Here is a 26607-nt window from a genome sequence, read left to right on the forward strand (position 1 = left end):
GAGCAACAGACATTTAAACTGCTGTTCATCACGAAAAATGAAGAAATGTAACTAAAAAGAACAGAAAACGTCAGATCAACAGACATTTTAATTGCTGTTCATCACGAAAAATGAAGAATTGTAACTAAAAAGACCAGAAAACGTCAGAGCAACAGACATTTTAACTGCTGTTCATCACGAAAAATGAAGAAATGTAACTAAAAAGACCAGAACACGTCAGAGCAACAGACATTTTAACTGCTGTTCATCACGAAAAATGAAGAAATGTAACTAAAAAGACCAGAAAACGTCAGAGCAACAGACATTTTAACTGCTGTTCATCAAGAAAAAGAAGAAATGTAACTAAAGAGACCAGAAAACGTCAGAGCAACAGACATTTTAACTGCTGTTCATCAAGAAAAAGAAGAAATGTAACTAAAAAGACCAGAAAACGTCAGATCAACAGACATTTTAACTGCTGCTCATCAAGAAAAATGAAGAAATGTAACGAAAAAGACCAGAAAACATCAGAGCAACAGACATTTGAACTGCTGTTCATCAAAAAAAAGAAGAAATGTAACTAAAAAGAACAGAAAACGTCAGAGCAACAGACATTTAAACTGCTGTTCATCACGAAAAATGAAGAAATGTAACAAAAAAGAACAGAAAATGTCAGATCAACAGACATTTTAATTGCTGTTCATCAAGAAAAGTAAAGAAATGTAACTAAAAGACCAGAAAACGTCAGAGCAACAGACATTTTAACTGCTGTTCATCAAGAAAAATGAAGAAATGTAACTAAAAAGAACAGAAAACGTCAGAGCAACAGACATTTTAACTGCTGTTCATCAAGAAAAATGAAGAAATGTAACAAAAAAGACCAGAAAACGTCAGAGCAACAGACATTTTAACTGCTGTTCATCAAGAAAAATGAAGAAATGTAACTAAAAAGAACAGAAAACGTCAGAGCAACAGACATTTTAACTGCTGTTCATCACGAAAAATGAAGAAAAGTAACGAAAAAGACCAGAAAACATCAGAGCAACAGACATTTGAACTGCTGTTCATCACGAAAAATGAAGAAATGTAACTAAAAAGACCAGAAAACGTCAGAGCAACAGACATTTTAACTGATGCTCATCAAGAAAAATAAAGAAATGTAACTACAAAGAACAGAAAACGTCAGAGCAACAGACATTATAACTGCTGTTCATCAAGAAAAAGAAGAAATGTAACTAAAGAGACCAGAAAACGTCAGAGCAACAGACATTTTAACTGCTGTTCATCACGAAAAATGAAGAAATGTAACAAAAAAGAACAGAAAACGTCAGATCAACAGACATTTTAACTGCTGCTCATCAAGAAAAATGAAGAAATGTAACGAAAAAGACCAGAAAACATCAGAGCAACAGACATTTGAACTGCTGTTCATCAAAAAAAAGAAGAAATGTAACTAAAAAGAACAGAAAACGTCAGACCAACAGACATTTAAACTGCTGTTCATCACGAAAAATGAAGAAATGTAACTAAAAAGAACATAAAACGTCAGACCAACAGACATTTTAACTGCTGTTCATCACGAAAAATGAAGAAATGTAACAAAAAAGAACAGAAAACGTCAGATCAACAGACATTTTAACTGCTGCTCATCAAGAAAAATGAAGAAATGTAACGAAAAAGACCAGAAAACATCAGAGCAACAGACATTTGAACTGCTGTTCATCTAAAAAAAGAAGAAATGTAACTAAAAAGAACAGAAAACGTCAGAGCAACAGACATTTAAACTGCTGTTCATCACGAAAAATGAAGAAATGTAACTAAAAAGAACATAAAACGTCAGATCAACAGACATTTTAACTGCTGTTCATCACGAAAAATGAAGAAATGTAACTAAAAAGAACAGAAAACGTCAGAGCAACAGACATTTAAACTGCTGTTCATCACGAAAAATGAAGAAATGTAACTAAAAAGAACAGAAAACGTCAGATCAACAGACATTTTAATTGCTGTTCATCACGAAAAATGAAGAAATGTAACTAAAAAGACCAGAAAACGTCAGAGCAACAGACATTTTAACTGCTGCTCGTCAAGAAAAATGAAGAAATGTAACAAAAAAGACCAGAAAACGTCAGAGCAACAGACATTTTAACTGCTGTTCATCAAGAAAAATGAAGAAATGTAACAAAAAAGAACAGAAAACGTCAGATCAACAGACATTTTAACTGCTGCTCATCAAAAAAAAGAAGAAATGTAACTAAAAAGAACAGAAAACGTCAGAGCAACAGACATTTAAACTGCTGTTCATCACGAAAAATGAAGAAAAGTAACGAAAAAGACCAGAAAACATCAGAGCAACAGACATTTGAACTGCTGTTCATCAAGAAAAATGAAGAAATGTAACAAAAAAGAACAGAAAACGTCAGATCAACAGACATTTTAATTGCTGTTCATCACGAAAAATGAAGAAATGTAACTAAAAAGAACAGAAAATGTCAGATCAACAGACATTTTAACTGCTGTTCATCAAGAAAAAGAAGAAATGTAACTAAAACGAACAGAAAACGTCAGAGCAACAGACATTTTAATTGCTGTTCATCACGAAAAATGAAGAAATGTAACTACAAAGAACAGAAAACGTCAGATCAACAGACATTTTAACTGCTGTTCATCACGAAAAATGAAGAAATGTAACTAAAAAGAACAGAAAACGTCAGAGCAACAGACATTTAAACTGCTGTTCATCACGAAAAATGAAGAAATGTAACAAAAAAGAACAGAAAATGTCAGATCAACAGACATTTTAATTGCTGTTCATCAAGAAAAATGAAGAAATGTAACAAAAAAGAACAGAAAATGTCAGATCAACAGACATTTTAATTGCTGTTCATCAAGAAAAGTAAAGAAATGTAACTAAAAGACCAGAAAACGTCAGAGCAACAGACATTTTAACTGCTGTTCATCAAGAAAAATGAAGAAATGTAACTAAAAAGAACAGAAAACGTCAGATCAACAGACATTTTAACTGCTGTTCATCACGAAAAATGAAGAAATGTAACTAAAAAGAACAGAAAACATCAGATCAACAGACATTTTAATTGCTGTTCATCAAGAAAAATGAAGAAATGTAACAAAAAGAACAGAAAACGTCAGATCAACAGACATTTTAACTGCTGCTCATCAAGAAAAATGAAGAAAAGTAACGAAAAAGAACAGAAAACGTCAGAGCAACAGACATTTTAACTGCTGTTCATCAAGAAAAAGAAGAAATGTAACTAAAAAGAACAGAAAACGTCAGAGCAACAGACATTTTAACTGATGCTCATCAATATAAATGAAGAAATGTAACAAAAACGAACAGAAAACGTCAGAGCAACAGACATTTTAACTGCTGTTCATCAAGAAAAAGAAGAAATGTAACTAAAAAGAAGAGAAAACGTCAGAGCAACAGACATTTAAACTGCTGTTCATCACGAAAAATGAAGAAATGTAACTAAAAAGAACAGAAAACGTCAGATCAACAGACATTTTAACTGCTGTTCATCAAAAAAAAGAAGAAATGTAACTAAAAAGAACAGAAAACGTCAGAGCAACAGACATTTAAACTGCTGTTCATCACGAAAAATGAAGAAATGTAACTAAAAAGAACATAAAACGTCAGATCAACAGACATTTTAACTGCTGTTCATCACGAAAAATGAAGAAATGTAACTAAAAAGAACAGAAAACGTCAGAGCAACAGACATTTAAACTGCTGTTCATCACGAAAAATGAAGAAATGTAACTAAAAAGAACAGAAAACGTCAGATCAACAGACATTTTAATTGCTGTTCATCACGAAAAATGAAGAAATGTAACTAAAAAGACCAGAAAACGTCAGAGCAACAGACATTTTAACTGCTGCTCGTCAAGAAAAATGAAGAAATGTAACAAAAAAGACCAGAAAACGTCAGAGCAACAGACATTTTAACTGCTGTTCATCAAGAAAAATGAAGAAATGTAACAAAAAAGAACAGAAAACGTCAGATCAACAGACATTTTAACTGCTGCTCATCAAAAAAAGAAGAAATGTAACTAAAAAGAACAGAAAACGTCAGAGCAACAGACATTTAAACTGCTGTTCATCACGAAAAATGAAGAAAAGTAACGAAAAAGACCAGAAAACATCAGAGCAACAGACATTTGAACTGCTGTTCATCAAGAAAAATGAAGAAATGTAACAAAAAAGAACAGAAAACGTCAGATCAACAGACATTTTAATTGCTGTTCATCACGAAAAATGAAGAAATGTAACTAAAAAGAACAGAAAACGTCAGATCAACAGACATTTTAACTGCTGTTCATCAAGAAAAAGAAGAAATGTAACTAAAACGAACAGAAAACGTCAGAGCAACAGACATTTTAATTGCTGTTCATCACGAAAAATGAAGAAATGTAACTACAAAGAATAGAAAACGTCACATCAACAGACATTTTAACTGCTGTTCATCACGAAAAATGAAGAAATGTAACTAAAAAGAACAGAAAACGTCAGAGCAACAGACATTTTAATTGCTGTTCATCACGAAAAATGAAGAAATGTAACAAAAAAGAACAGAAAATGTCAGATCAACAGACATTTTAATTGCTGTTCATCAAGAAAAATGAAGAAATGTAACAAAAAAGAACAGAAAATGTCAGATCAACAGACATTTTAATTGCTGTTCATCAAGAAAAGTAAAGAAATGTAACTAAAAGACCAGAAAACGTCAGAGCAACAGACATTTTAACTGCTGTTCATCAAGAAAAATGAAGAAATGTAACTAAAAAGAACAGAAAACGTCAGAGCAACAGACATTTTAACTGCTGTTCATCAAGAAAAATGAAGAAATGTAACTAAAAAGAACAGAAAACGTCAGAGCAACAGACATTTTAACTGCTGTTCATCAAGAAAAATGAAGAAATGTAACTAAAAAGAACAGAAAACATCAGATCAACAGACATTTTAATTGCTGTTCATCAAGAAAAATGAAGAAATGTAACAAAAAGAACAGAAAACGTCAGATCAACAGACATTTTAACTGCTGCTCATCAAGAAAAATGAAGAAAAGTAACGAAAAAGAACAGAAAACGTCAGATCAACAGACATTTTAACTGATGCTCATCAATATAAATGAAGAAATGTAACAAAAACGAACAGAAAACGTCAGAGCAACAGACATTTTAACTGCTGTTCATCAAGAAAAAGAAGAAATGTAACTAAAAAGAAGAGAAAACGTCAGAGCAACAGACATTTAAACTGCTGTTCATCACGAAAAATGAAGAAATGTAACTAAAAAGAACAGAAAACGTCAGATCAACAGACATTTTAACTGCTGTTCATCAAGAAAAATGAAGAAATGTAACTAAAAAGAACAGAAAACGTCAGAGCAACAGACATTTAAACTGCTGTTCATCACGAAAAATTAAGAAATGTAACAAAAAAGAACAGAAAATGTCAGATCAACAGACAATTTAACTGCTGTTCATCACGAAAAATGAAGAAATGTAACAAAAAAGAACAGAAAATGTCAGATCAACAGACATTTTAACTGCTGTTCATCACGAAAAATGAAGAAATGTAACAAAAAAGAACAGAAAATGTCAGATCAACAGACATTTTAATTGCTGTTCATCAAGAAAAATGAAGAAATGTAACAAAAAAGAACAGAAAATGTCAGATCAACAGACATTTTAATTGCTGTTCATAAAGAAAAGTAAAGAAATGTAACTAAAAGACCAGAAAACGTCAGAGCAACAGACATTTTAACTGCTGTTCATCACGAAAAATGAAGAAATGTAACTAAAAAGAACAGAAAACATCAGATCAACAGACATTTTAATTGCTGTTCATCAAGAAAAATGAAGAAATGTAACAAAAAGAACAGAAAACGTCAGATCAACAGACATTTGAACTGCTGTTCATCAAGAAAAATGAAGAAAAGTAACGAAAAATAACAGAAAACGTCAGATCAACAGACATTTTAACTGCTGCTCATCAAGAAAAATGAAGAAAAGTAACGAAAAAGAACAGAAAACGTCAGAGCAACAGACATTTGAACTGCTGTTCATCAAAAAAAAGAAGAAATGTAACTAAAAAGACCAGAAAACGTCAGAGCAACAGACATTTTAATTGCTGTTCATCAAAAAAATGAAGAAATGTAACAAAAAAGAACAGAAAATGTCAGATCAACAGACATTTTAATTGCTGTTCATCAAGAAAAATGAAGAAATGTAACTAAAAAGAACAGAAAACGTCAGAGCAACAGACATTTTAATTGCTGTTCATCACGAAAAATTAAGAAATGTAACAAAAAAGAACAGAAAATGTCAGATCAACAGACATTTTAATTGCTGTTCATCAAGAAAAGTAAAGAAATGTAACTAAAAGACCAGAAAACGTCAGAGCAACAGACATTTTAACTGCTGTTCATCAAGAAAAATGAAGAAATGTAACTAAAAAGAACAGAAAACGTCAGAGCAACAGACATTTTAACTGCTGTTCATCAAGAAAAATGAAGAAAAGTAACGAAAAAGAACAGAAAACGTCAGAGCAACAGACATTTTAACTGTTGTTCATCAAGAAAAAGAAGAAATGTAACTAAAAAGAACAGAAAACGTCAGAGCAACAGACATTTAAACTGCTGTTCATCACGAAAAATTAAGAAATGTAACTAAAAAGAACAGAAAACGTCAGAGCAACAGACATTTAAACTGCTGTTCATCACGAAAAATGAAGAAATGTAACTAAAAAGAACAGAAAACGTCAGAGCAACAGACATTTAAACTGCTGTTCATCACGAAAAATGAAGAAATGTAACTAAAAAGAACAGAAAACGTCAGAGCAACAGACATTTAAACTGCTGTTCATCACGAAAAATGAAGAAATGTAACTAAAAAGAACAGAAAACGTCAGAGCAACAGACATTTTAACTGATGCTCATCACGAAAAATGAAGAAATGTAACTAAAAAGAACAGAAAACGTCAGAGCAACAGACATTTTATCTGCTGCTCATCAAGAAAAATGAAGAAATGTAACTAAAAAGAACAGAAAACGTCAGATCAACAGACATTTGAACTGCTGCTCATCAAGAAAAATGAAGAAAAGTAACTAAAAAGAACAGAAAACGTCAGAGCAACAGACATTTAAACTGCTGTTCATCACGAAAAATGAAGAAATGTAACTAAAAAGAACAGAAAACGTCAGAGCAACAGACATTTAAACTGCTGTTCATCACGAAAAATGAAGAAATGTAACTAAAAAGAACAGAAAACGTCAGAGCAACAGACATTTTAACTGATGCTCATCACGAAAAATGAAGAAATGTAACTAAAAAGAACAGAAAACGTCAGAGCAACAGACATGTAAACTGCTGTTCATCAAGAAAAATGAAGAAATGTAACTAAAAAGAACAGAAAACGTCAGATCAACAGACATTTTAACTGCTGTTCATCAAGAAAAAGAAGAAATGTAACTAAAACGAACAGAAAACGTCAGAGCAACAGACATTTTAATTGCTGTTCATCACGAAAAATGAAGAAATGTAACTACAAAGAATAGAAAACGTCAGATCAACAGACATTTTAACTGCTGTTCATCACGAAAAATGAAGAAATGTAACTAAAAAGAACAGAAAACGTCAGAGCAACAGACATTTTAATTGCTGTTCATCACGAAAAATGAAGAAATGTAACAAAAAAGAACAGAAAATGTCAGATCAACAGACATTTTAATTGCTGTTCATCAAGAAAAATGAAGAAATGTAACAAAAAAGAACAGAAAATGTCAGATCAACAGACATTTTAATTGCTGTTCATCAAGAAAAGTAAAGAAATGTAACTAAAAGACCAGAAAACGTCAGAGCAACAGACATTTTAACTGCTGTTCATCAAGAAAAATGAAGAAATGTAACTAAAAAGAACAGAAAACGTCAGAGCAACAGACATTTTAACTGCTGTTCATCAAGAAAAATGAAGAAATGTAACTAAAAAGAACAGAAAACGTCAGAGCAACAGACATTTTAACTGCTGTTCATCAAGAAAAATGAAGAAATGTAACTAAAAAGAACAGAAAACATCAGATCAACAGACATTTTAATTGCTGTTCATCAAGAAAAATGAAGAAATGTAACAAAAAGAACAGAAAACGTCAGATCAACAGACATTTTAACTGCTGCTCATCAAGAAAAATGAAGAAAAGTAACGAAAAAGAACAGAAAACGTCAGATCAACAGACATTTTAACTGATGCTCATCAATATAAATGAAGAAATGTAACAAAAACGAACAGAAAACGTCAGAGCAACAGACATTTTAACTGCTGTTCATCAAGAAAAAGAAGAAATGTAACTAAAAAGAAGAGAAAACGTCAGAGCAACAGACATTTAAACTGCTGTTCATCACGAAAAATGAAGAAATGTAACTAAAAAGAACAGAAAACGTCAGATCAACAGACATTTTAACTGCTGTTCATCAAGAAAAATGAAGAAATGTAACTAAAAAGAACAGAAAACGTCAGAGCAACAGACATTTAAACTGCTGTTCATCACGAAAAATTAAGAAATGTAACAAAAAAGAACAGAAAATGTCAGATCAACAGACAATTTAACTGCTGTTCATCACGAAAAATGAAGAAATGTAACAAAAAAGAACAGAAAATGTCAGATCAACAGACATTTTAACTGCTGTTCATCACGAAAAATGAAGAAATGTAACAAAAAAGAACAGAAAATGTCAGATCAACAGACATTTTAATTGCTGTTCATCAAGAAAAATGAAGAAATGTAACAAAAAAGAACAGAAAATGTCAGATCAACAGACATTTTAATTGCTGTTCATAAAGAAAAGTAAAGAAATGTAACTAAAAGACCAGAAAACGTCAGAGAAACAGACATTTTAACTGCTGTTCATCACGAAAAATGAAGAAATGTAACTAAAAAGAACAGAAAACATCAGATCAACAGACATTTTAATTGCTGTTCATCAAGAAAAATGAAGAAATGTAACAAAAAGAACAGAAAACGTCAGATCAACAGACATTTGAACTGCTGTTCATCAAGAAAAATGAAGAAAAGTAACGAAAAATAACAGAAAACGTCAGATCAACAGACATTTTAACTGCTGCTCATCAAGAAAAATGAAGAAAAGTAACGAAAAAGAACAGAAAACGTCAGAGCAACAGACATTTGAACTGCTGTTCATCAAAAAAAAGAAGAAATGTAACTAAAAAGACCAGAAAACGTCAGAGCAACAGACATTTTAATTGCTGTTCATCAAAAAAATGAAGAAATGTAACAAAAAAGAACAGAAAATGTCAGATCAACAGACATTTTAATTGCTGTTCATCAAGAAAAATGAAGAAATGTAACTAAAAAGAACAGAAAACGTCAGAGCAACAGACATTTTAATTGCTGTTCATCACGAAAAATTAAGAAATGTAACAAAAAAGAACAGAAAATGTCAGATCAACAGACATTTTAATTGCTGTTCATCAAGAAAAGTAAAGAAATGTAACTAAAAGACCAGAAAACGTCAGAGCAACAGACATTTTAACTGCTGTTCATCAAGAAAAATGAAGAAATGTAACTAAAAAGAACAGAAAACGTCAGAGCAAAAGACATTTTAACTGCTGTTCATCAAGAAAAATGAAGAAAAGTAACGAAAAAGAACAGAAAACGTCAGAGCAACAGACATTTTAACTGTTGTTCATCAAGAAAAAGAAGAAATGTAACTAAAAAGAACAGAAAACGTCAGAGCAACAGACATTTAAACTGCTGTTCATCACGAAAAATTAAGAAATGTAACTAAAAAGAACAGAAAACGTCAGAGCAACAGACATTTAAACTGCTGTTCATCACGAAAAATGAAGAAATGTAACTAAAAAGAACAGAAAACGTCAGAGCAACAGACATTTAAACTGCTGTTCATCACGAAAAATGAAGAAATGTAACTAAAAAGAACAGAAAACGTCAGAGCAACAGACATTTAAACTGCTGTTCATCACGAAAAATGAAGAAATGTAACTAAAAAGAACAGAAAACGTCAGAGCAACAGACATTTTAACTGATGCTCATCACGAAAAATGAAGAAATGTAACTAAAAAGAACAGAAAACGTCAGAGCAACAGACATTTTATCTGCTGCTCATCAAGAAAAATGAAGAAATGTAACTAAAAAGAACAGAAAACGTCAGATCAACAGACATTTGAACTGCTGCTCATCAAGAAAAATGAAGAAAAGTAACTAAAAAGAACAGAAAACGTCAGAGCAACAGACATTTAAACTGCTGTTCATCACGAAAAATGAAGAAATGTAACTAAAAAGAACAGAAAACGTCAGAGCAACAGACATTTAAACTGCTGTTCATCACAAAAAAGGAAGAAATGTAACTAAAAAGAACAGAAAACGTCAGAGCAACAGACATTTTAACTGATGCTCATCACGAAAAATGAAGAAATGTAACTAAAAAGAACAGAAAACGTCAGAGCAACAGACATGTAAACTGCTGTTCATCAAGAAAAATGAAGAAATGTAACTAAAAAGAACAGAAAACGTCAGATCAACAGACATTTTAACTGCTGTTCATCAAGAAAAATGAAGAAATGTAAATAAAAAAGACCAGATACGACAGATCAACAGACATGTTAACTGATGTTCACCAAGAAAAATGAAGATATCTACTAAAAAGAACAGAAAATGTCAGATCAACAGATATTTTAACTGCTGGTGACCAAGAAAAATGAATATGAACTACATGAGCAAACAAAGCCTCTTTGTAATGTTTTTTTCTCCCTCTGCAGGAAAAACAACTGCAATTCTTCAGGCCAAAAAAATGTCAAAGAATAAAACCATAATATATCTTTAATTGATAAACTGTTTTAATTCCAAAAATATTTCATACTTAAAATGAGAATATATGACACTGTCACAAGTGTGTGTGTGTGTGTGTGTGTGTGTGTGTGTGTGTGTCTCTTTACAAAGACGACAAAATGATCCACTAGAAATACATATTTATTACAACATTTTCAAAACAATGAGTTGACACTAAAGACATTAGTTTGCAGATTAAAAACACATGAAGATTCAAAAACACTTTTGGAAAAGAAGAAGTGATGAGAATATACAAAAGTGAAAGCTTCTCCAGACAAGACTACTTTCTGTACCAACGTTAGCTCGAGATCAAATGTCATTTTCAAGTAGATCCTGCAGAGAAACTATATTTTATTCACACTTAAATACTAGTTTTTGTTGAAGTGAAAAGGGCGAAAGTGCACTTTTGTGTTATTGCAGTGTGAACACGAACTCCAGTTGTTAGTTTAACATAAACTCTGTGCAGTCGCTGGGTTTCCAGGTCATCAGGCGACGAGGTGGGTTGAGATGGCGTCTCCTTGAGAGGGTCTCAGCTCCACATGCTGGAGTCCCACAGAAGGTCAGTCCTGGCTCAAGGGCAGTGATTGTTCTTCAGGTTGGAGTTGTTCGTCATAGAATTGTTCTGCTGAGGAGGACCTAAGAATCCCAGTCTCTGCTTGTTCTTCCTCTGCTCGGTCATCTGCGGGACACACCAGAGGAAAGAGATTACGGACCAGAGAGGACAGATCTGATGGGTCTATGAAGGTGGTCCAGCAAGAGCCCGAGATGATGGATCAGCTCATCACCGAGTCTCTTATAGAAGCTTCTCACGTCCTAAATCTCTGCTGCTTCACTACGTCTCCTGAATCCCTTCAAATTCTAAAAACAAGAGCGAGTCGCTCAAATTAAAGTGTTAAACAAACTAAAAGAAAAGATATGATCTATGTGTCCTTGAGGTTCCTAGAGGACCAGTTTTAGGAACATAACGTGTCTAGAGGTTTGGCAATAAATCAGTATTTTCTCATGTAGCCTCAGTTAATCTAACAGCATTTCTACTGGATGCATCACTACATTCATTTACTTTGAGATTGTTGCCACCAGAAGAAATTCAACCTTTTTTTAAAATAAAAAACAGAATCTAAATGTTAGCAAACATTCCAGCATAATCTCAGTTTAGCTGAATCTGCTGCTGAGGTGTATAAATCAAGCCCCCCCCCAAAAGTAGAGAAGTCATTTCTTAAATAAAGAATCTTTTTCTAGAACACTTGTTTCACAAAACTGATAAAGACACAAACTATTAACATTAAAACTAAGTAAAGTACTAGAAAATTATGGTAATGTCATGTTTAAGAGGCCAATTCAAAATAATGTCCCCTTCGTCGCTGCAGAGGTTCAAAATAAAGCTTGCTCACACCGCTATGAGAACCACCTACCCCACCTATAAATTAGAACGTTTCAAATGTAAAAATCACACTGAAAATAAGGGAAACTCTAATCTAAGCAGAGAGAGACGCAACATTATTATAACCTTATTATAAATAAATACAAATCTTAAAATAAGTTAATAATAATCTTCTGAAATAAACCGGAACACATCGTGATCTTCGACTTGTAACTGGTTAAATACATAAATATTCATCTTAACTTAGACTTGTTCAGAGCAGGAACTTAAAGAAGCTCCTTAAAGAAAGTCAAAGAGATCCATGACTTGAGCTCGTCGTTGACACAAATGTAAGTGTCGTTTCATGCTAACATGCTAGCATGCTAACATTCGCGAACACGCCGGTCGACACACGACAAGTGGTTTGATGACTGGAGGGTAACGTGAACATCTTGGGTGTCATGACGACATCATGGCGGTGACATCGAGAGGTGGACGAGGTCGACCTTCAGATCGACGGAGCAGAAGCTTTGGTAGAAACAGCCACGAGGAGAGAGAAGCTTCTGCAGTGTTGTCTGCAGGCTGTTGTTGTGAGTTGTTGTGACACATCTGGAGGAACAAGGACGAGCCTGTGACTGGATCACATGCGGGCGAGCAGGTGATGAGCGAGAGAACACTGTCTCCTCCTCGCTGCCGAGGGCTGTCACTCCTCCTCCTCACGCTCCCCCTCTCTCTCTCTCTCTCCGTTTCAGGGCGATCGATGGCTTACCTGGCACTCCAGCTCAGGACTCTCAAGTTCTGGCGGAGGATTTAAGAGCGAGAGTGTCGGGACGAGAGGAGAGAGTCACGGCGCCAGCGTCATGTGACGTCCTGTCTGTTGGTTTTTAGGTGGAAGTTTTCAGGTCAGAGTTGAAGCAGATGATGTTCTAGCTCCAGAGTTGCTCTCTCTCTCGCTCTCTCTCTCTCTCTCTCTCAATAGTATGTCAAGCAAAATTTTCGGGTTTGCTGTCCAATCATTGACCAGACTTTAAAGATATCATCGTCTCCACCTGATCTGACGCAACGAGACTCCAACCATTTCATGACTTGATCAATTCCGCAGCCTTTCATGTCAAACATGTGAAGTTATGCTGTTTTCTGAGGTTATCTTCTCAACATCTGTCCATCCAAAAGTCTGTCAGTGACTGTGTTTTAATGCAAAAAAATGACCCAAAAATTGGATTTATTTTTTACTTAATAAAATTGTAAAAACTGTAAATATATTGAATTAAAATCTATTTTTTTTTACCTTAAATCAAATGTTGTAATTTCGTTTTTAAGGGGTTTTAGCTGGCGATTCTTTATTATTCAATAAATATATTTATAAATAAAAAAAACTGGTTTCAATAAAAATAAATATTTTTAATTTAAAAAAAGAAGTTCATCAAATAAATGTATCTTAATTATTCAAATCCCAAAAAAGTTGTTTAAACTAAAATAATCTTCAATAAAATATATATATTTTTTTTATTGAAGTCGAAAAAGTTGATTTATTTTTGGGATAATGAAGAAACGGGACTAAAGGATTCAAGTAAGTAAGTTTGTGAAAGTAAAACTTTAAACCCATCTGTTCATCTCACTCCCTCCACATGTACTTTTTTTTTCTTAACATTTTTTGCTAATTTTCCTTTTCCTAAACTCTTTTTTTTGTGTTGATCTTTTTCTTGTGCAGGAGTGAGTTTTATTCTATAATGATTAAATGCACATTTGAACAAAGGTACGAGGGCCAGATCTGGCCCACAATGTAATTTTATGTGGCCCTCCAACTAACGTTCATGTTGATGACCTATAGATGTGTTTAAGATACGATAAGGACCATTTAATTGTAGATTATAGAGGTGAACAATAAAGTAAAACACTTCCTATAAAAGTCATTTTTTCAATTTAAAGAAAAATAATTTGGTGAAAGAGAGTTTCAGACAGAAGAGCGCCCCTGCTGGTGAAAACTAAAGGTTGCAGGCAACACTAGAACAGCATCTGTTGAAAGTCTTTTAAAAGCAAAACTTTAAGAAATACATTTGTCTTGTATATCAATCGATTCTCCGACACAATAGTGGATTTCAATGAAAGTGTTTTTGGTGACATTAAACGAAATAATTCGCTAGAATAATGACATAGTAATCATTACAGTGTTGAGGTTCTGTCAAAAGAGAAGGTAACCTACAGACTCCTTGAGCTCGGCCAGCTGACCCGAGAGCTGCGACACCAGGCTGACGGTGCTTTCCAGCTTCTCCTGCAGGGACCGCATCTCGTTCTGCTCGCCGTCGCCCTCGCTGCTCACCAGAGACATGGCTCTCATCCGGGGAAACCAGTCCAGGTTCCTCTCCTGGAAAAAAAGAGCGCCCGTGAGACGATGAAAACAGTTTCATAACACGACAGAAGAGCGAGAAGGGAGAGTGTTGAAGCGATGACTCATCGACTCAGCCTCGGTAAACACCACAAGGTCAAGAACAACTAAACCCTTGTTTTGTTTTCCACACACAACCCGTTTTTTTTTTTTTTTTTTCTTCCCTCCAACAAAGCCGTCTTCACCAGCGAGTCTGCCCCGATACAAGTCGCCACCTTGACCTTCACCTGGACCTGGACTTGCAATCGTTGCTCAAGGGTAAAGGACAATCCTATTAGAAGCAGCTCCAGCGGGACTTTAACCAGAACAGTATTCGCTAACTAGCTTTAGCTACAGTATACTTTCACCCACACATCTTAGTTTCCCTCTGCTGTTGTTAGTGTTGTCGTCTGATCTGTGCGTCCAACAGTCGCCTCAGCAGTAGTCATTATGAAACGACTGATCAGGATCTGGTATTTCAATGGCACCGCAAATCCAGAAACACCAGGAAGAAAAGATGAGTCACCGCGACCCATTAACGTCACAACTGGGAGTAAGACTGTGACATTTAGAAACAACGAGGAACGCATCTCACCAAACCACAATCTTTCTGTTGTATTTGAAGCACGAGTTTGTGTCAGAAGTCTGATGGAGTTTTTATCTCAGTGGTCGGAAGTTTTTGGGGAACAAGGAAAATGTAGATTGTGAAAAAAAAGGTGTCTTCTCAGATATTTCCATGACTCATCAAACCTGATGAGAATTAACCGTTTCCTGATGGTTACGTGTCCCTATATTTAATGACAGACATCAATTAAATAACCTTCAGTAACCAAGTGGTTCCCAAAAAATGGACGACAAGGGATACAAAAATTTGGGAACCACTCCAGTAACCCCTTCCATATCGTTGAATGTCTCCAGTTCAAATCAAGGCCCGGAAAAGTCAGCTAAAATGATTAACTTTACTTTTCTTAACTGTTAGCGCTCTTGCCTACGACCGAGATCGCGAAAAGATTTTGCCAACTTCTGTGATCGAGTTTCATACTTCGCAGAATTCTGAGGCCTAACTTTGACACCTCCAGACCACAATATGAACGTACTATCTGTGGCGTCACCCTTATGTTATCGTATCAAACAGGGGTCACATCCATCTTAAAAAATTCAGTTTTCCCCTTTAGACAAGAGGCAGAGTTAGGGCCGGATAATTATATTATCAGCACACAGATAGGGAATTCTATATCATAAGTGGTTAAGACCCAAAATGTTTTTAATAACCAGCATGGAAATGTCTATTTTAATGCCATAAAAGTTCCTGTATGTGACTTCCGTTTTTTTGCTGCCAGCCTCAAGTGGACACTCAAAGAACTGCAGCTTTCAGATTGACATTGTTTAAGCAGATGTTGACCCTTTGCTTAAACCCTGGCATTGATGTTTGTGGATGAATTAGTATGAACTTGTATAATGATGATCACTGGCGTCAAGGCTTAAATCTGGATCAGGTCTAGACTAGACAAGTACTAAGTGATAGCTGGTTACGAGCTAGTCAGATGTTTCACAGCGCCTATAGGTCTTACCATAAGTTAAGACTTTTAAGAAAAGAGCATTTTCTCGTGCACCGCCCGGAGACAAATTTTAATCACACGGTAACCGATCGATTAGATGCCTTCAGAGGCGAGTCGGTCTGAATGTACGCTCGCCCATGTTAACGTGAGGAGCCGCATTAGGCCGTGAACGTTTACAATCAGCGCTCTCACACCACACTGGTCTACTGTACGCCGCGCTGTCGGAATGAGTCGGGCTCAGTGTTGCACCGCTGATCAATTTGAACACCTCGGTGAGCATGAATTTACAGACGGTTCACGTGCTTGTCATCACGCTGCCGCGGAAAGTCGGTGAAAGTATCAAAGTGGATTGTGCATCGATCTGTATTATATATTGTATATCGGTTTTTTCAATCTACAAATCGAAAATGTCAACTTCACAAACTCTGAAAGTAACTTTTTTTAAATGTTTTTTTTTTTTAAATCTTCTTTACTCAAATAAATGTTAACCTCCTGCACATTTTAACTTGATTCATCAGATTTAAATAATTATAAGGATACGCGTTTTTTGTTGGAATTTTTTTTGTTGTCACGACACTATTTTAAATAAAGAAATAATAGGTGAATAGCAGGCAAAAATAAATCAATAACTTCTTTCTTTTCAGGCATCTGTTTTTCTACTGAATGCATATGTATATGTATATACACTTATTTATTGTCTTATCTGAGGTGACTTCAGCAAGATTGAAAGAAGAGGTAAATAAATGTTGCGCATGTGAAGACGAGTGTGTGCACGCCTGGTGTGCATGTGTGAGAGTGAAAGGAAGCGTCGAGCACGTGCCAAGCAGGCTGAGCTCTTAGCAGGCCACCGCTTATATAAGAGTGCTGTGGCTGCCGTCTTACCTGTTCACACACTATACTCGCCATGGTCTGTATTCTACACACACACACACACACACACACACACACACACACACACACACCCCCCCCCCACACACACACACACACACACACACTTCTGCTCGTGTCCGCTCGTGTGTCGTTCAACAAAATCCACTTATCAACACATGACTTTTTGAACCCAAAATAAGAAAGCGTAGAAAAATGAACCATAAATTATTTGTTTACTTGTTGCTATGGTAACTACTTTTATTCTTTATCAGCACTTTTCCTGTGTGATATCTTAGAAACTTGTTTTTTTTGGACAATCAGATCAACTTTCATTTGGTCGCTGCTTTAGAAGTATTTTGCTGACACTCCTGCCATTTTTTTTTCACTGCAATGATGATATGTTGTAATATTACTATAACAATAATAATTGTATTGATATTTTATTGATATACTGTAGCTCCTTTTCAGACATTCAGTACAAAAGGGCTTCACATAAAACAGAAATAAAACAAACACGATTCATATAAAAATGACATACATACAAGAGTGCAAGAATAGCACATAAGAACAATGTTATGAAAAATATACATTCCATTAGTTTAAAAATAACATTATGGACAAAGGCGAGATTTAAAAGCAACAAGTCAAATGTTAAAATCTATTCCAAAACGCACATGTTTTCTTGTTGTTCTGGGTTTTAAAGGAGTGGAATTTGGAGGATGCAAGACTATTATCTCATATTTTGATGGATTGAGTTCAGATTCATCCAATTGTCATGAACATAAAAGCTAAAACAGCAGCCAGGCCTTCTTAATATGTCGTCCACATAAAAATGACACGTATTAAAGAGATATTGCATATAAATGGAAAATAAAATCAGACCCAAAACTGGCCCTTGGGGTACGCCACAGGACACACTTTCTATAGAACATGGTTCTGTTTAAACAGGTATTTCCCCTAATTTTGTTTATTAAAAAGATACAAATAAGAAGAGAAATCCTGGTCCTGGAAATTGTATGTCCTTATAATAGTACCAATAATAAATATAATATTGTATTTTTGTTATTTGAGCTCTGTGGTGTCCTTCAAATGTAAATAGTTGAACCCATAAGTGAATTAAAAAGAGATCTGCTGGACCGTAGTTCTTCCCTTTTCTGTCCACGAATACGGTTCATCAAAGCCGAGAGTTGGCAGCACTTGTCAAGAATGGGAAAGTGTTCATTTATGGCTCTTTCTGGGTCAAGTCGTGTCAAGTCGGTGCAAAGGAAGTGAAAACTTTCACTACCACCTGCTACCCGGTGTGTGCCAAAAAAGTGACACATGAATAAAGACCTTGACAAAGTATTCCTGCTGCACACCAGCAATTACTGAAATCTGCCGCATCATCACTTTCTCGAATCCTCAATGTTGATGACGTCACGTGATGTTCGGGAAACTATCAGTTTGTGTATCAATCTTTGTTCCCGGATGAATCTCGAGCAGAGAGACTACCTTCTGCCGCCATTACCTCGCTTCCCTCCGTGTCGGGGGTCGGCGGCGCTGCCGGGCTGAGTCTAATTATCGTTTAAGCATGCTCAGAGGGTTAGAAGCTAATGAAGCCCAGACTTCTCCTCAGCAGAGAGAGGAAGAAGAATAAATTGGTGCAGACCTGCAGGCTCAGCATCAGTTTTCATCACTGGACCGCCCCGTCATGTTATCACCCGTGCTAGTTTCTGCTAACTAAGGATGGATATGAAAATCCACCAGATTACTTTTTTTGACTAGCTCAGCAATAATTGATAAAGTTATGAGTGTCCAGAACTTTTACTTCAGTACAACTTTATGATGAAAGTGTGTGTGTGTGTGTGTGTGTCGTCCACTCACTGCAATCATCTGGGCTACGTAGCTCTCCGGTCCAGTGTATTCAGTCGGGTCCTTCACCCTCACCAGAACCAGGAAGTACAGGTAATGCCACATGTTGTGCTCGTACTTGAAGTGTTCCTCGAAGGAGACCGTTTTATTGTCAAACTTGTCTCTTTCCAGCCCTGAGGGAGGAGAACGACACAAACTTGAGTTCTCATCTCAAACAACCAGATGACCGCCGGTTGGTACGCACCACAAATGAAGCAGCTGGTTTTAAGGATCTCCTCTTTCCTCTGTTTCTCACTCCTCAGGTCGGCGAACGTGTCGATGATGACGCCGAAGATGAGGTTGAGGACGATGATGATGACCACGAAGAAGAACAGGAGGTCGTAAACGACGCGGGCTGCAAACAGAGGCTCCTGCGTGAGACACGACAGGGAAATGTTAGTCCAACACGACCGATCACAGCGTCGCCGACATCACTGCACCTCTTTGGAAGGCCGTCGGAGGATATCTCCCACCCCGCCTCCGTTACGCAGCCCCTGGTTCAAAACCGTGATTATACACATGAGCAGTGTGTCGCACACTCGCTCCGTCCCGTCGTCCTCTGTACAGGAAGAACAATGTATGAGCAACACAAAACATGATTTCCTCTCTACTTTGTGTGCATCTCCTTGTGTTGTCGCGGAGTTGCTGCTGTTGTGAGAGCATGAGAGTTGTTGTCATGTCAGGGGTATTGTTAAAGATGATTGTGTTGTGTTGTGTTGTTGCCACAGATGACAATGTTGAGCAGTAGAAGTTGAACGTTGTCATTTTTGTTTCTGAATATCATTGTTTTGGTTATGTTTCCCAGCTACTGTAGTCTATATTTATTTACAGATGTTTTCAGATGTTTTGGTTTCCCTTCATACTATTTTGAATGTCATTTTGACATTTTTTAATATCACGGTAATATATCATCTCTTTTCAGACTAGATTTTCAGGGAAGTAAATAAGAACTATTGGAAAAAACTTTCTATGAAGGTCTTACTACATCAACTAGGGCTGAAGAAATACACTAATCTCACGATACGATACAATTTATAACAATATATTTATAACATGATACGATACACGATATATTCAGCTCGAAAATATAGCCAAACATCAGTTTTATAAGCAGCTGTATACTATCCTCTTGTCCTCAGTCATCACCAGGATTTCATTTACACCAAAATGAACTAACTCTGTGAATATATGCATGTTAATTGTACATTAAAATTGTACATTGAAATATATTAAATTAAATAACTTATTTAAGTATTAAAAAGACTTGAAAGCCCAAAACATACAACATACAAAATGTTTTCATATTACTATATATATATATATATAGTAATATGTATATACAGTATATAGTGCTGTTGAATATTGATACAGTAACATGAAGAAAATGTAAATATATTTGTATATGGATTTTTTCCTACACCCCTTTTAAAGATACATTCACTAGACATTATAATGCATTTATAATGCTTTTAATATTACGTTACTATGGTTTATTTTCAGGTGCGCCAACATATAGTAAGTGGTGGACATTGAGGGGTTTAAGTAAAGGGAGATGTTTAAATCAACCAGATTAGGCGAGAGCTTCATAGCAAGTCAAATTTTTATTTTGCCTAGAAAAGAAAAAATAGTATTGAAAATAAAAATAAAAATCAAGTTTTCTACTTCTTTCTTAACTAGATACGAGCATAATTTAAATAAACAAATCATCATTAATTTGCTGAACAATTTCTCCATTTTAGAAATTCATAAAAAAAATGACAGTAATGTGTTCTGCTTATTTAAGACATGTTATTAAACCAACATTGATAGGAAATAATAAAGACTGTTTTTGGTGTCATTTTTTAACTTCAAGAATATTTCAGTGCCAATTTATTCAGTATTAAAAGATTAAAATACATTTATAATAGACTAAAAATATTTTACCGTCCAGCTTCAAACATAATAGACATTGTATTCCTAGTTAGAGAGCATGCAGGCTTGAAACAAAAACCTTAAGACCACTTGAAAAAAAAAAGAATCCACGTGAGCATCCCTCTTCAAGACTTGAGTGGTCAAAAGGATCATGTCTCATAATAATCTATTTCAGGTAGGAAAATATTTATTTGAGGGAATAAAGGAAGAAACAGAAAGACTCTGAAGAGGTCTTAAGGTGCAGGTGATCAATGGAGGAGCATGAGGACAAGAAGAGGGAGTGAGTCATCCTCTCATTCTCATTAGTGTGCACGTGTGGATTCATGTGTGTGAATGTATGTGTGTAGTGTGAGTGCATGTCAGTGTGTGTTTGTACATGTGTTTGTACATGTGTGCGCTCACAGATTGACACCTGCAAAATACATACAATCCATCTTTCTTGACAGACAAATGAAACGTTCTAAAACTATTTATTTAAGACAAACTCACCTGGGATAGTTTGTGGTGCTGCGTCTGGACAGTTATCTTTCAAACACTCGTCTGAGTGTCTGGAACCGTCCCACAGCTCAGACTTCCCTGAAAAACACCACAGAGAAAGTATCTTATCTACAGTTCCGACACACAGTTTGTGAAACAAAAAACGTGGTGACATAATTGTTCGGTGAGATGCAGCAAGACATTATATAAACAGACACAGCAGCTGCCGGGTGGGCGGCGAAGTGTCGCTGGAAACGAGCGGAAAACACGTCATTTGCACAAAATTCTCCAGCAGAGGCGAGAAGCGACTCACTGCCTGAATAATGCTGTTACAGACGCGCTCCAGATGTGAGGGGAGCGGGTGTGCTGCGGGGTCAGAGGGGTCAACAGGACAGAGGCGGCTCCTCGACTCATGACTGACGGTCGTGATCACCCTGAGGTAACACTAGCAGAGCTGTAAACCCTCGGCTGCTTACATAACGTGCGACCGCCGCTTCTGCTCTATTCATCAAAACACAGGATGGCGTGGCCACCAGGTTATGCAACAGGTGCACATGTGTGAGCGACTTGTCTCTTCTGACCGCCGGAGCGCAGAGCCAGAAATAAACGTGCACAAACACAAACACACACACACACATGTACAGGTCATCCCTGTTGAAACAACACACAAGCTATGACAAAATATGACATATTTTTCTATATTTGTTCTCTGATTCAATTTGATTAAAGCTGAGGCACAATTATAGCTGCTAACAACATCTAAATTAGCAATAAATTGATTAGTTTAAGGATAAAATGTGTTTAATTAAAGCATTGATTTGTTTTTAATACATTCAAAACTGTGTAGATTGAAACAATGTAAGTATATTTTTGGAATATTTTCAAAATTATTATTTTCTTATTCCAATAATATTAAAGAAATATGTTTTCTACATTCAATATTTTTTAATTTGTAGCCTAAATTCAATTTAAAATAATGCTAATGGTTGCTGTAAAACTACAATGAGTTGCAAACATCGTAAATCTTACCTTTGGAATCTGAATTCACGTGCCAGTGCTTCTACATCGTCACATGATCGTCAGTGTGTCGCATGATTGGCTGACAGTTGGATCGAGTAGCTTGGTACTCTTTTGGTATTGTCTTCTATATTGTTATACCAATATATTTATATTGAATTAAAAAATCTACAAATTTTAAAAATATTGAATTTAGATTTTTGGTTATTCTAATTAACATATCAAACTATGTGTACATTTCGTTTTATTTTTTAGAGAAGATTTCATTATTTATTCAATATTAAACCAATGAAACCTTTCAAAATAAAAATGATTAAAAGAATGTTTTAAAAACAACAACATTTCAATAAAAAAGTTTAAACATTTAATGTTAAATTAAACTTTTAGAACCAAGAACCAAGCCAGGCATTCTGTGGTGCCCATTTTTCAATGACTTAATTCATGTGTTATTTTATTTAATTATTTTACTCTGTACTGACACTACAAACAAAAATCCAAAGTTGTGTTTACAACACTGGCTTTAAAAGTTTCCGATTCAATTTTCTGATAGCACAGATAAACTTCCACATATATTGTAGTTGCTAACAATACTACATTTGTGATGAAATGATGATTCATGACTCATTATAAAGGACTTTGTTCTGCAGGAAGAAGATAAATAATTAACTTTTCACCTACAGGTGGCTGGAAGCCAATCATGCACACGCTAATGAGTCCTCATTAATAGTTAATGTGTAACTGCACTGAAGGAAACTTTTGGCCCTCACGTCTGTTACATCACATTTCCAGCTCACATGAGGGAGACACACAGGCCAAATAATCCTCACCACGTAACGTCTGACTCGGAGTGGGAAGGCGGTCCACCTCCATGCGGAAATCGTCCTTGAGGAAGAGGAAGCCGATGATGGAGAAGAAGTAGACGAGGAAGATGGCAAGAACTGCCGTCAGGATGATGGAGCGACCGTTTCTCGTCACGCTCTTTATCACGTTCAGCAGCGTCTCTTCTCGGATCACCAGGTCAAACAACTACAGGGGACAATGGGCTCATTAGAAAACCTCTCAGATCCAAGCACTGCTGCCGGGATTATTTACCAAAAAGCTGTAGAAGAACTCGTGCACAAAGAGGCCCAGAACGCAGATTATGGCGTAACCCAGATGATAGATAAACAGCATGTCCATGACCACAGCTTTGTATCCTCGGGTGAACGTTCCCTGGTTTCCCACAAAACTCACGAGGAAGACCAGCTTGTTGAAGAGCTGAAACAAAAAAACAATGTTTGCGATAGTAAACAACTGCAGAACAACAGCTAGTCTGTCAGGATGACCTGAATAACTTACATTGATGGTACCTAACAACAACAGAGCATGAGCCAGGCCCATGGTGTAGATGGCTCGAAGTATGAGAGACACCAGGAAGAAGAAAATGCCCCACGGTTTAGGCAGCACCGGAAGTAGAGGAGTGATGACTCCCAATGCCACCCACAGGCAGATGTTCCAGAACGGAGACAAAGTACCTGCACAAGACCAAAACTTTCAATACAAGTGTTACATGAAGGAGGCACATATTGAACATATATTGAGTGCAAAACAAAACACAATCTGTAGAACACGTGTCAAATTAAAGACCTGGTGTCCAAGTCCAACATATGGAGTCATTTTATGTGGCCAGCAAGAATAAACAAATATATTTGACTCAAATTTCTACGCACTGTAAACGGGATCACCTCAAATGCTGGTCAATATAAAAATAAAAATGTTCAAACTTTGCCCTTGGTAAGCTGAATTTATTGTTGCAAAATAATCTTGAACTATCATTAGTGTATTTAAAAGCTTTATGATGACTATACCTCTGTCAAGGAGGTCATTTCGTATTGTACTGTATATTGCATACAATATAATTAAAATAACTTCCATCAATTTAAATAAAATGGCACATTTTGCACCAAATCATGAAACAAGGTCATTTGTTTTAGTGATTGGATTGTATGCTGTGTTTTAATAATGCAAGTTACGGTGTTCGGCTACTACAAAACAATGCTGGGCACACAGTAGTACAAATGAATCAGTTTATATTCCAAACGTTCCTATATCCAAAGGAAACTACAGAACACCAACAAAATGAAACCAATCTTGTATGTTTTCATGAAAAATCAATTTTTTACTTTTTGAGTTTTGCTGACCACAACGAACAAATGCCAGGAAACAAAAAGGACAAAATGAAAAACACGTTCTCGCTCAAAACCGCATTATAAAAGACATCATTACCATTTCTCTGTACATGCTTTTTGTTGTCGTCTTATTTAACACACAAATCATCGGATTATAATCTTTTAAAAACACTTCCAGGAGCTGAGAAGTGCAAACCGTGGCAATTATTTCACTAAAACTGGACAATAACAAGACTGGAAAGATGTTGCCGGGTCTGATGAGTCGTCACTCCTGCTGAAGCAATCATGTTTCTGGTCAGTGTTCAGCAGCAACGACATGGATGCGATGATGTAATGACGTGTGAGGGATTATTCATGGCACACTATGTGCCCCTTAGCAGCAATTGAACATTGTGTAAGAGCCTGAGGCCTCCGGAGTATTGACCACAGTGTGCCCGACTTCTAATGCTCTTGCATGGATAACGTTCTGTTTACCACACTTTAACACACCAATGCAACATGTGAAGTGACGCAACATAAGACTGACATAATTTAAACATGGAATAATCCCAAAAATAATTGATTTTTCACCCTGTGAGTTCTATAGAAGTACATCAATAAATTCAAAATACTGAATGGTTAAATTTAACATTCCAAATCTTGTAACTTGAACTTTTTTTAATTGAAATTTATATTTAAGCATATAATTATTTTTTGAATAATTAGAATTCAATAATTTGTATATTGAAAGGTTGAATTTGTTTTAAATTATTTAATAAAAAAATCTAACATTTTCAAAATGTTTTTTTTAAACAGTTTGGTATTTTAATTCCAACAATTCAAAAATTAAATTTCAGAATTCATTATCTTTTTATTCATTGCCTTTCAAATTCAACATAAACATGTTGGTATAATAATGACAACAGACAATAGCATTGGACTCGTCATGATGATGCCCCAGTGCCTATACGTCGTATATCATATACGTCACGTGATTGGTTGAAAGTGCGATAAAGTAGAGTAGGTAGTCTTTTTGCATTATACCAACATTATTATATTGAAACGCTTAGAATTTAAAAAATATAAAAATCATAAAATGTATTTTGGAATGACTGGAATATAAACACTTGTATATAAAACTGTGTAAAAAAAAGTTTTTTAATATAGAAAAAAATATATACATTAAAAAAATGTCAACATTACAATATATAAATGATTTAAATTAATTATTCAGTGAAAAGAAATACAAACTTTCAATATATAAATTCCTATTTCTAGGTCAAGATGACCCTGTGGCCCAAAAACAGGACCTTGATCCAGAAGCAACCCAATGTATAACTCAAACCCATTTGTTTTTGGGGCCACCGGGTCATTGACCAAGAGATAATAAAAGGGTTATTATTTTTTTTTTTTTTTATTCAATGCTATAAAAACTTCAACATTTCAATTATAAAAAAAGGTGTTATACATTCAACCATTCAATAATATAATGGCAGTGAAATAATTCCATATAGTTCATAAAACATTATATTTGATTGTGTAAAATGACTAACCCTCGTCTCCATCATCACCGAAGGGATAGAAAACGGCCACGGAGATGTTGAGCAGACAGGCCAGGTAGAAGGAGATGCTCCCCCACAGAGAGATGTGGCGAGAGAACCAGAACATGGCCTTATTTTCTGCACACAAGGATGCAAAGATCATGATTGACACACTCCAGGAAATAACTTTTTATGGGTAGAAAGACTCACTGCGGATTTTCTTTTGCCACCGCATCTCATTGTAGAGGTTGTCGAACTGCTGGAAAAAGTCGTTGACCTTGCTGCCCTGGTCGTCCCTCTCAGTGGTGTTGAACACGCGGACCTTGGACTCCTCTGTGAGGTACTCGCAGATGTTGGGCACCGGGAAAACTATCTGCTCCATGGAGCGGTCATGGCGTACAATCTGGAAAGAAGAAACCAAAACTTTTTTCAAAACTTATCACACAACCTATACAGATTACAAAATAATACGAATTAAAATAATACCGTAATATTAAATGATAACGTTGAAAATTTCAAATGTTAAAACTTAGATTATTTTATTGATTGAAGTTTTTGTGATTTACTTTTTAAACAATTGAATTAAAGTAATGTAATATTTTTTTTAA

The 26607-nt window shown here is 35.5% G+C and overlaps 1 protein-coding gene across 2 annotated transcripts in view; it reads right to left on the minus strand.

Moving 5' to 3' along the window:
• Window positions 1-10987: 10987 nt before the first annotated feature.
• itpr2 (inositol 1,4,5-trisphosphate receptor, type 2) overlaps window positions 10988-26607 on the minus strand; it is a 60116-nt gene continuing 44496 nt past the window's right edge. For both annotated transcript variants that reach the window (XM_087797244.1, XM_087797243.1), the window contains exons 47-57: window positions 26210-26402; window positions 26012-26137; window positions 23650-23825; window positions 23404-23568; window positions 23139-23337; window positions 21307-21393; window positions 19347-19465; window positions 19112-19277; window positions 18880-19040; window positions 14426-14587; window positions 10988-11541 (exon numbers count right to left, since the gene is read on the minus strand). In XM_087797244.1, the coding sequence (XP_087653370.1) occupies window positions 11434-11541; window positions 14426-14587; window positions 18880-19040; window positions 19112-19277; window positions 19347-19465; window positions 21307-21393; window positions 23139-23337; window positions 23404-23568; window positions 23650-23825; window positions 26012-26137; window positions 26210-26402 (1662 nt within the window). In that variant the 3' untranslated portion in view covers window positions 10988-11433. The remainder of the gene's footprint in view (window positions 11542-14425; window positions 14588-18879; window positions 19041-19111; window positions 19278-19346; window positions 19466-21306; window positions 21394-23138; window positions 23338-23403; window positions 23569-23649; window positions 23826-26011; window positions 26138-26209; window positions 26403-26607) is intronic.

This window comes from Callionymus lyra, chromosome 8 (genome assembly GCF_982586985.1).
Source record: "Callionymus lyra chromosome 8, fCalLyr1.hap1.1, whole genome shotgun sequence".
Taxonomy (NCBI): Eukaryota; Metazoa; Chordata; class Actinopteri; order Syngnathiformes; family Callionymidae; genus Callionymus; species Callionymus lyra.